Source organism: Phocoena sinus, chromosome 5, assembly GCF_008692025.1.
Source record: "Phocoena sinus isolate mPhoSin1 chromosome 5, mPhoSin1.pri, whole genome shotgun sequence".
In the NCBI taxonomy this organism is placed as follows: Eukaryota; Metazoa; Chordata; class Mammalia; order Artiodactyla; family Phocoenidae; genus Phocoena; species Phocoena sinus.
In genome coordinates, this window is record NC_045767.1 from 25811488 (window position 1) to 25823976 (window position 12489).

Below are 12489 nucleotides of genomic sequence, written 5' to 3' on the forward strand. Positions count from 1 at the left end.
AACTCAAAGAACATTCAGTTACAATGAAGTAGGAAAGCTTGAATCTTTTAGAATTTGCTTCTTTTTATCCATTTGTTTTGTTTTTACTTACAGAAATTGTCATTTTACTCCCACATTAATCAAGATTACATGTTGGGAGCCTGTGACTAGACAACTCTACTTCTTTTAACAATGGAAAGGTCCGTCAAATTCTTCATATAGCTAATTAGCGCCAGTGGAAGAAAATCCATATGCCCTCACCTCTGTGAGCTTGTCTTACTAGGCAACTTACAATAGAAGATTATAAAACATCCATATTATGAATGTGCTCATGAAATGCAAGATCCTATCTATATCATTTAATGGTATGGTCCATGAGCCATTTTTATCATTTTACCATCAGAAAAATATTAGTAATAAAAATAAATGAAACTACTTCAATTGACAGCTGTGCATTAATATATGCTCCTATCACATCTTTTAAATGCCTTCCATATATACGAAGCTATATTTAGCAACACGGCATGTGTAAAAATGAGTAAGGTTTGATCAACCTTCAGGTACTTTTAGACTAAAAGGAGAAATAAAATACAAAGTTATATAGTAAAGTGGAAAATGATGCAAGTCTTAAGGTAAACAATTTAGGAACTTACTTTGGGAGATGAGAAAAGGAAAAGCTTTAAGGCATCAGGGAAGGCTTCATACAAAAAGGTGGCATTTGGGCAGATCTTTAAAAATGGGTTGGGACTGGAAAATGAGATTGGGAACAGCTGGACACTTTCTAGCCCCCCCCCCCCAAAAAAAAAACAGAGAAAAACATGGAGAAATGTAGGAGGTGGGGAATAGTGCAGACGACAGGGTGATTTGGGGAAATACCAATGCAGGTAGCTTAATATGGAAATCTGAAGGCACCATTTATACCTAATTGGTGGGAAGAGAATGACATATTAAGTGATCATTAACAGCATTTATCAAACTCTTGCTATGTACCAGGCACTTAGCTAAGCACTTTGTATGCCTAATACAATGTAATCTTCACGATAATAGTGTGAAACAAGTGTTAAGCATGATCCCATTTCACAGATAAGAGGAAAGTTGTGAGAAGTGAAATGACCGACCAAGCTGAGTCATTAAGGGAATGGCTTGCCTGACCTCAAGGGTAGAGTGCATTTACTGCTTCTAGGATGTTAGCATGACTGCAGAGTGTAAAACAGAATAGAGGAAGGTGGGAATATGGTTAGCAGTCTACAGTGTTTTAAAGCCCAAGAAAAAGACATGAAGGCCTGCCTAAAGTGGTAGCAAGCTGATTGGGAAAAAATAAATCGTTTGACCTTTTTAAAATGGCCCCTTAGAAAGTATCAAGTGTAGGCCCACTTCACCAGTCTAAATTAAATCCCTTATTGCATCTATCACAACATGCTCTAGATTTGTTTTGTAGCACTTATTATGATTTGTAATTACACATTTGTGGGACCCTCTATTTAATATCTCTCTCCCTCTCAGTAAAGCCCAAGGTTACAGAGACTATGCTTGCCAAACCCAACACTGTATCCACCTACAAGGAATATTTACTGAATTTAAGAATGGATGGTGGATAAATAAATGTGGAATAAAGAATGACTTCAAGACCCCAGAGGTAGAAAATTGAGTGGATGTGGTTGGAGCGGTGAGGAGAACAGGGAAAGGAAGAATTAAAAAAAAAAAAAACAAAAAAAACTATTTCAATATATGAAAGCTCAGGGATTGTGCACTGAACATAACAATAGTGCCAGAAAAAGGAACTCCCTTAGAAAAAAGGATGCATGATCGTTTTATTTTTTTTAATTTTAAAGCTATGTTCTACAGTCTTTACCAATAAGCTCAACTAGTTCAATATATTTATTTTTAGCTCTACTCTCTTTTTAGTATCTAGTTTGCTTTTTTATGAGAACTTTTTTGAATATTTTATATAACTGAGTCAAACTACTAGGTCTATTTTTTCCTTTTTCTATTGAATTGATAATATTTAAATAAGTTAGCCAGGATTACATGCAGTATAACTGCAATCTTGGATAACCAGAAACTATAGCTTATCCACCTTTTAATTATTTGGTCATTTCTTTCTTTCTTTTTTTTTTTTTCTTTACAAATTTGCCGGAGAGCCCTCTTAACTCTGGAGAAATAAAAAGTTAGGTTCACAAATTTTTGAAGCAAATGCTTAGCCACCATAACTAATGCTCAAAAGAAATTGTCTAAACCTTTGACTCTTTATTTACCTTAAAAGATGGATAGTAGTAACAAAAATCAGTCTTAATAATACGTTCTTATCCTGTCTACAAACAAGAAATTAACATAGAATAATTCCAAAAGGAGAAATTAGGAAAATTTTTGCAATGTTTAGAGAATATTTCTTTATGGAATTACCAATTTCCTACCTGTCCTTTCCTTGTTCATTTGTAATTACCATCCTATAAAGTATAAAAATTGCTGTTTAATTTGTAAAGTAAAAATCCAAGCTTTCAACTCAATAATTATGCCTTAAAAATGATAGGAGAGGTTGCACAGTTAAGTAGAATACTCAGTTACTACTCAAACAAAAGTTAACTTCTTATCCTTTACCGACAAATACAGGACCTGCCTGCATCCAACAATTCTGAAAAATTTTCCCCAAGGAAAAGAAGTGTGATAATCTGAAATTCAAGAAATGTCTCACACAGAAATGAAAAATGATTTCAGTGCTGTGTGGTTAGAGAATTGCCTCTCAGCCGCTTATAAAATGCTTAGGACTTAACTGCTTCATAATTCGTAACCTTCAGTAAAAATAATAACAATAGTGATTATAATACATACCAGTAGCCATCAAAAACCCAAAAAGCAACAAAGCCCACATTTTGTTTCACTCATGCATACACTTTTGAAAAAGAGGCATCCCAAATCTTCATATTTATTTTTCTAAAATCATGTTAATTTCTTATTTATTTCAGGCATTACTAGAGACTCAAAATTTACTGCGCACTCAGGTTGCAAATTTTACCTTCAACCTTGGATTTTCAGGGAAGTTTTACCACACAGGTAAGAAGGAGCTTTGTATTCTCAGGCAGCTACATATAAATAGGAGAGAGGATTTTTAATGTTTCATAAGTAGGAGAAATAGAATATCCAGGCTGATTATGGGAAAAACTTGGGTGCATTATGAGTAGCCAAATCCAAAATCAATGAACTTGTTTACTTTTTCAAATACTGTTAGGATCAAGGGCAAAAGAGGTAGAGAACTGACTTTGTCAACTCAGTAAAAGAAACTATAACCATTGTTCTAAGTGTGTCTGTGCATCTTGTGTCAGCATAGTCTAAGTAGGAAGCATAGTGACGACGATGATGATGATGATGACAATGACATAATAATGATAATAATAATAATGGACAGTGTTTTTAAATTGTAGGACAATCCAGGTGACATTTTTGTATGTATTATTTTCCTTTTGAAAACATCTAGTGATAAGAGAGGAATTTTATAGCCTCAAAGAAATTTAATAGATTTTGAGTCATCTTGCTTAATTTACCTTCCCTTGCAGGATTTTCCTTTAAAATATTACAGTGATTTGGCTCAACGTACATTAATACCATCACAATCAGGTTTATATTTCTTTCCATGTCTATCCAGTCACAGTTACACTTCTGTTCAGTCTCAGCCTCTCAACAGATTCTCAGAATGTGAATGGCGTTCATGCACTACTCCATGTTCTCATATTTCTCACCTCTTTACCCATCTTTACCTCCAGAATTTGGCTCTTATTTTCTGAATAGCAACATTACAATGTCAGGCACTAGTATAGAGAAAACTATGTGCATAAAAGTGATTGTTGGATAGTAATAACAAAAATGGCACAAAATGGTGTCTTACAGACTGTATTAGGGCAATACCTACTATCTGCTTCTATTTCTCCATCTCTGCTGAAAGCTAAATGCTTTGTTTAGGACTCTGCATCGTTCTTACTTCACAGTATCTTAGTGAAAACATTTCATAGTATTCTCTATGAGTACATGCAGTTTAGTGACTCATCAAAAATATCCCATGCAAAGGCAGTCTTTTATTATCATATATGTAGTTCATTTACCCAAAGAGGCTTTTTAATGTTTACCCAAATAAGCTCAGTATGGTTTATTAGAATATTGAAGTAGCAATGTCTTATTGGCTTTTCTTTAATGCTTTTCTCCTCCTGCTCTGAAACATGTAAATCTGTTTAAAGTAATAGAAGGAAAAGTTGTATTTAGACCAGTTGATCAAATCATTGCATATTTTAAAAGGATGTTTTGCAGAGAAAGATTTGGGTCATCACATCTGCACAGGCAAAGCAATTCTAGCTTACAGTTTTGAAAATAGACATGGTGTTGTAAATCCTTTTCAAAAGTCCCCTCAGGAAATGAATTCAGACCTAAGAATCACCGACTATGAAGTTATAAAGCAGGTAGCTCTAAAGGCTGTATCTACTCATGCTGGGGAAAAAACCATGGGATTATTTGGAGTTCACACACAAACAGTACTATTTTGTCTTAAATAGCTGTATAGGGTAAGTAAAGCCATTCTTTAGGCTGAAATATATCTGGATAACAGCCTCAGCTTTTATATACTTTTCATATTCAGACCTATTAAACCTGCCAGACATTTGCAGCATCAATGTTCATAGCAGGTTATAACACTTCCCATTTCTTTTTTATAATCCCAAACATGTACACACTACACATCCACTAGGAAATGAACAACACACTAGTAAATATCACAGGGACGGTTGTTGGAGGAAGGTACCAAACAACAATAACAAAAAAGGTATTATATCTCTTAAATAGACCTTATTGACTCTTTATGTTAGTACTAACCTAATAAAAATACTGGAAGAAACATTATCCTGTTACGCTGTGGGGTAACTCACTTTAGAGACTAAGTAATATATATATATGTATATACATATATACGTACATATATGTATTTATATTTTTATATATAAATTTGTGAGTCCTGGAAGTTTAATTACCTTCACATAAATATGAAACTTTATTTGATTTGCTACTTTATGTGTAGAATCATTGAAATGCATCCATGACGTTTTTCAAGGGTGCAGTCGTATATATTAAGTACTTATTTATTCATTCGGGGATATCAAGGTTTCTTCCATAGTGGAGTTAAACATTGATGATATTCACCATGGGGAGGGCATGCCTCTCCCCTTTCTAGTCACATTCCTATATGGAGGTTTAACTGTCGCAAGCTTAACAAATCAGAAAAGTGTTTTCCTCACCTATGCACTTGATTGTGATGTGTAACCATGAGAAGATGGCCTTGTCATAGTGAGTGTCTCAGATTTCTCCCGGGATGATCTGATTTCCCAATGCATGAAGATGCTGATTGATGAGCCTCATTGTTTTGAAGACACTTAATCACATATGCCCACTGTAATAATGATAGATTCTGCCTTCTCAGACTGCTTCACTTATTTGTATTTTCCATGTATTCTTTCCTGTTCAGTCTCTCTGTCCTTCACATGCTAAAAACAATCTCACCCAAAAAGGACATATCACTAAGCCTTCCCTAAAAGTCAGTCACTCATGGGTGCCAAATTGAAAGGGGAAGGACATGCTGTTGATTAAAAGTAAAAAAATAAAAGCATGGAGTTCAGAGTAAAATATTTTAGTCTGGAAATATTTAAAGCATGATTGGAATTACACAATGAAAATTCAATTGAAAAATGGAGACATTACAAGATTAAGATGGCTTGTAGGGATGGAAGGCTACAAATACTTTTTGTAGACATGATTTCTGGTGGCAGTCATTGCCATTCTCTGTAACTAATAATGAATTGAATATGAATCAAACAATTACCTCGTATAATATTTACAAATTGAATAAATACTGGTCTTTTCTATAAGAGGTCATTTTTATATAAAGAAAACAGATCTTTATATAAAACTATTAACTTTTAAACATGAAAGTAAAAAACAGTGTCACATTTATTCTCTTTTGTTTGCTTTTGCTTTTCTGTATAATATATTGGCTCAAAGACTCGACATTGGAAATGGCCTGCTTTTGTTTAAATCTAGTCTCTGACATTTCGCTAGCTATGTGAACATAAACAGATCACTTTTCTGTACCTCAATTTCCACATCTCCAAAATGGGAATGATAATATCTCTCTTGTCTAGAACAGTGCATAGCATGTCATGCTATGTAAGTCTCTATTATTATTATTACTTTTTAAAGTTTTGGGTTGTTTTTTTTTTTGCTATACACGGGCCTCTCACTGTTGTGGCCTCTCCTGTTGCAGAGCACAGGCTCCGGATGCACAGGCCCAGCGGCCATGGCTCACGGGCCCAGCCACTCCGCGGCATGAGGGATCTTCCCGGACCGGGGCACGAACCCGTGTCCCCTGCATCGGCAGGCGGACTCTCAACCACTGCGCTACCAGGGAAGCCCTAAAGCATTTTTAAAAATCAAATATTATTTTAAAATATTGAATTATTTCCCAGGCTTTATTTTCCAGTTTTGGAAATGCAGATAGCTTGTAATCAATTTTCATCATCAAATGATACTTTTCATTTAGTATGCTATTTAAAATGAGTTTATTCTATACCCACTTATAGGGAACTGTGCCAGGTACAGTGTACAAAGAAAATTAGACACCTCTTCTTGCTTTTGAGGAATTACAATATTTCATATATAATAGCAAATATAAGACAAACATTTGTACAACATTGATAATGCAGACAATGGAATTGTAGGTATCTGATTTTTTTTACGAGTAAATACAAAAGAAGTTTATTTCATTTTAAAATTTCTTCAAAACTTAACATACAGTTTAAAACAAAGATGATAACGATGTATTGTGAGATCTATAATACATGTAGAAGTTTTATAGTTTTAGCTTCTATTTCTAGTTTTCAGAACCTATTCTAGGTCCTTTGCTTTATAGCACTATGTTTTTAAAATATCCATCAATTTCTTTTATAAAGCTTCCTAATATGAATCTATAGATTTATTTTAGAATCTGAATCCATAGATAATTCAGAGAAAATTGATCTAGCCACAAAATTGAGTCTTTTGATCCTCATATCTCTCTATTTATTTAGGGCTTTAAAAATTTGTCTCAGAAATAATAAGGTAGTTTTTATTGTAGCGGTCTTAGACATTTTTCTTAAATTTATGGGTATTTTATGTTTTTTGATACTATTGTGAATGGCGTTTTGTACTTTTATTTTGTAATTGTTCACTGTCCTAGTATACAGAATAGCAAATGGTTCTTTAAATATTAATCTTGTAGTCTTCCTATATTCACCTATTAGTTATAATAGTTTTTATTGTAGATTCTTTAGGATTTTCAATATGTACAATCATGTCATCTGCGAATAAAGTAAGTTTTACTTTTTCCTTTCACATCTGTAGGCCTCTTATTATCTTTTTATTGAGTTGGCAAGGATCTCCATTACAACACTGAATGAAAGTGATGAGATCACACATCCTTGGCTTGTCCCCAGTATTAGGTGGAAAACATTTAGTTTGGCATGAAATATAACAGCTGTAGATTTTTTTCTGTAGATGCTTTTTATTGGGTTGAGGAAGTTCCATCTACTCCTAGTTTGCTGAGGAACTTTAAAAATATATGTGCAAAGGGCTTCCCTGGTGGTGCAGTGGTTGAGAGTCCGCCTGCCGATGCAGGGGACACTGGTTCGTGCCCCAGTCCGGGAAGATCCCACATGCCGCGGAGCGGCTGGGCCCGCGAGCCATGGCCACTGAGCCTGCGCGTCCGGAGCCTGTGCTCCGCAACGGGAGAGGCCACAACAGTGAGAGGCCCGCGTACCGCAAAAAAAAAAAATATATATGTGTGTGTGTGTGTGTGTGTGTGTGTGTGTGTGTGTGTGTGTGTGTGTGTGTATATATATATATATATATATATGTGCATGGTTGTTGAATTTCTCCAGTACTTTTTCTGCATCTATCAGGATGGTTATAGAGTTTTTCTCTTTGATACGATGTATTGCATTCATTTATGTATCTGATTTTAATGTCACAACTGTGCCTTATGGAAACTAACCTATGGCCCAAATCTTGCTAAAATTATTCTTATTTTGGCAGACTTTAAAACTTCTAGAAGCACGCTATTATCTCATAACACAGATCCTCCAAGAGCGGAAACAAAGAAATGAGTGCATAAATATTTTACTTCTGAATTAAAATACTTTTATCCTCTGGGAATCAGTAAAGCCAAATGATACAACATTTAAATGAAAACAAAAAATACCATATTTTTAATTAACAGTGATGTAGATTTGAATCTAGATCAGGTTAGAAGTGAAAGGCTCAGTTTGCACATAGACACCTTAATGTACTAGAACTTGTGCTAAATATAGTCATGTATGAACTGTAAATTTTATTCTCAAGTGTAATTTAATCATAAATTAGGTATAAAAAATAAGTGTATACAAGGAGTCAAAAGTTTAATATTTTAATTTAGCTATATTTGAAAATATTTGAAATTCTTCTTTGGTCCCTCAGCATGACTTGATATCACATTTTTCATTAAGCAATTTCTAGTGTCATGAGCTAGGCTTATGTGGCTTTGAATTGTATGACCTGTATAAAATAAGAGAAAGGCTGATAGGGAATTAATCCTAGGAGTAAAAAAAGACGTTTTAAATATCACTGTTAACCTTGTGGGGAGTACTTATAAATTAACACACTCTCTGGTATAAAAATCACCAAGATTTTAGGATCAGTTATACATCTGTTTATATCAATAGTTGGCAAAATTTTCTTTAAATTGAGTAATTGATCTCTTTCTTGGTCAAGTATGCATTATGTGCTTCCTGCCGCTTCCAATAACAATCTATGGAGTTTAAAATGAATGGAAGCATTTCTCAAACATTGTATATTCAAAGCACAACAGAACTGTGGGAGAATGATCAATTCATTCATCTCATGTGACATAAAGTAGCCCTTTCTAATCTACGCCTTAGTCTGCTAAATTATGACCATGAGAGACACTTGGTCTATGGCATAAACACTTCATACTTAAAATCCATCTGAGGAAGTGACAAACTTCTCTTCATTTGGATTTCAGTATTTGAAATTCTCAATATATTAACAAAAGCCAATGAATTGTAAGTCTATATTACTAACAGTTTTGGCTCAAGTTAACAAAAATTAAGAATTTTTGTCTGCTTATCTAATTCATAGAACTTTATCACATTCAGAAGTCCTATTTCTTTACCCTTTATATATTTATATAGTAGCAACTGTTATAGCAGTAACTGCCAAAATACTAACTAAACTTGGTGGTCCTTACACCTTTTGAGAATTATGGATTATGGAATATATACCAAGAATATTGCATATACATAAATACACATAGAAATTGACATGCACTTAAGCAGACATATGAAGGCTCTAAAATTCACTGACTGTATATATTAAGACTGAATTAAATTATTCCCTTATTTACTCTCCTAGGGAAGTGGCATGATACAATGCATATTAAAGGGATCCAGTCTCTGACTTCAAGAATTTAATAATATAGGCAGGCAACATTTTTCATAATGTGTGGAAACATGTAAATTTAGAACACCACAGGTATAAACCAGTAGATACTATTTTTAAGAAGAAACTGATCCTAATGTTTATGAATGCTAACTATCTGCAATTCACAATGTTAACTGCTTTAATAGATTGATCTCCTTGACTCTTCACAAGAGCCTGTGAGATAAATATTCATTTCCGCATTTTTAAACCAGGACACCAAGACTCAAAGAAGTTAACTTATACAAGATCACATAGCCAAATGTATGCTTTAACAAATATATGCTTTAACCATTTCATGGCACTACTTCATGATTCATGCAATCTTTACTATAGGGCACTCAAATGGAATATTTAAAGAAGAGTCTTTTAAAATTTTTCCTTAATATTTATCTAAGTAAAGGATATAAAATCACCTATAAAACATACTCCAATTTAAAAAAAAATAATCCAAATAAATATACCTCACACTGTAAGCCAGGATTTGTTACTTTACTTATTTAGTTAAGTATCTAGAGAGCACATAGGAATCAATTCATATACTATTAATTCAGAATATTTTAAAATTGGGCTGAATGTTGTAAAATTGTACAAAAACTATGAATTCATACAGTGAAAATGTTTTTGGATAGCCTGCAACATAGTGAATTTCCTTGGAACTAAGTTGCTGATGTTGTTTTTCCTTCCTTTCTTTAATTTTTTTTCACTTGTGGCATGACAAATACTTTTTTGTATGCATTGGGCATTGTTAGCAAATTTTCCTAATAGAGGATGAGAAATTAATATTAGTTTTAAATTCCCAAGTCAAGTTTCTATTGTGTTAATAGATTTATTGTTTACATTTTATAAAATATTTATATCAAAATGAGAAATGTTTGTTCATAATGGTAAGTTTAAAATGTAAGGACACAAACGTATTTATACAGTAAGACCTCAACTTTTAAAAAAATAAGTAGAAAAGGAGTTAACGAAAGATACCAAAACGTTTCCACTGGGTTAGTTCTGGAAGATGTTTTTTTGTTTGGTTTGGTTTTTTGTTTTTGAGTTTTATGTATCACTTGTCTATCCTTCTCACATTTCTTCAGTAAGCACATATTATTTTATAATCAGAAAAAAATCAACAAACTTCATCAATTAAATTTAAAGATTTTTCAGCTCAATATTAGACATATGAAGAAATATTTTTAAGAGTAAAAAGAATAATCACCTTTGACTACGCTTCCCCTATGTATGCAACAAAGGAGAGAATTAAGAGTTAATGAATTTAAAACAAAAAAAAAATTGACTAATACTCGGTCTTTTTTTTTATTACCACCATATGCTAGCTATTCTAAACAATGTCAGTGATAAAATTCCCCTAAGTTCTAAATCTAAACAACTATCTGCACTTACCCCCCACCCCAACCCGCATTGCCTCTGATGTAATTTAGGTTATGGTCATTTCTCTTTTATTAGAACAACACAAAATCGGATTTATGTGTCAGGAGCAAGAAGAATAACAAAAATATGACAAACATAACCTTTAGCTAATATAGAATTTTCACTTAAGCCATTTTATATGCTGTACAGGGACTGAAGAGGAGGATGAAGGAGATGACCTTTTACTTCGTTCTGTGGATGAGTTCTGGTGGTTTCCTCACATGTGGAGCCATATGCAGCCCCACCTCTTCCACAATGAGTCATCTTTAGTGGAGCAGATGATTCTCAACAAGGAATTTGCACTGGTGAGCACATTTTATTGCAGAATTTTTCAAACTATGAGTTGTGATATATTGTAAAATCAATTTATTGGATTTAATCTAATAGAAATATATAGAATGAAACAGAAGATACCAGAGTGCATCACAAGCATTAAGGGTACACATTGCTTTGTATTATTTCGTTTCAGGCACGTGTGTATATTTGTATTGGGTCGTGATGTGCTGTAAAATGTATTTCAGAAAAATTGGTCGTTGACAGAGAGTTACCATCTCCTGATTTATGGAAGGGTTATTCTATGAAGAGGGAAAATAGTACTTTCTCCATTGTATTTCTAGTACATGATAATTGCCGTCTCAAAAAGTATTTGTTGCAAGGGTGAATAAATAGATGGATAAATTGAATCATTAGAACAATGACTCTAGATCAGTGCTTCTCAAACTTTAGCATGTAACTTTTTCACCTAGAAAACTTTTTAAGACACAGATGCTGGGCCCACTCCTGGAGTTTCTGGTTTAGTAGATTGTCCAAGAGGCCTGAGAATTTGCATTTCCAACAAATTCTCAGAGGATACCCTTGCTGCTGGGACTGCACTTTGAGAACCACTGTTCTGGACTAGCAGTTGGCAAACTGTGGCCTATGGGTCAAATCTGGCCTGCTGCTTGCTTTTTATTGTTCCTGAACTAAGATAGTTTTGTTTGGGGTTTTCTAAATTACGTCTTAAAATGAAAAACAAAGACAGTAATATTCTGTGACATAAAAATTATATAAAATTCAAATTTCAATGTCCATAAATAAAGTGTTATTGGAACAGTACCACAACTCTTCTCTTTATGCATTGTCTGCAGCTGCTTTTTCACTGCAACAGCAGAGTTGGGTAGTTGCAAAAGAGATTATATGTCCCACAGAGCCCAAAATATTAACTATCTGGACCTTTACCGAGAAAGTCTGTCCACCCCTGTGCTGGATATCAAGTAAATCATGTATCCTTTTAACAATCTAATGAAAGAAATATTTTCCCCAGAAAATACTCAGATGAATATTCTCACATCTTCACACAGTGTGGCAATTGGTCACAAGGGGTATGTGAATTCCCCAGAGACCCTGGGCCCCAGTTAAAATCTCTGTCTTCAAGTTTTCATTTAATTTTTTTTTTTTTTTTTTTTTTTTTTTTGTGGTACGTGGGCCTCTCACTGTTGTGGCCTCTCCTGTTGCGGAGCACAGGCTCCGGACACACAGGCTCAGCGGCCATGGCTCATGGGCCCAGCCGCT

General features: G+C 33.9%; 1 protein-coding gene across 1 annotated transcript in view; it reads left to right on the plus strand.

The window, feature by feature from the left end:
- LOC116754256 (bifunctional heparan sulfate N-deacetylase/N-sulfotransferase 4-like) overlaps positions 1–12489 on the plus strand; it is a 254802-nt gene that overhangs the window by 92032 nt on the left and 150281 nt on the right. The window contains 2 exon segments of the mRNA XM_032632724.1: positions 2943–3030; positions 11089–11243. Of these exon segments, the coding sequence (XP_032488615.1) occupies positions 2943–3030; positions 11089–11243 (243 nt within the window).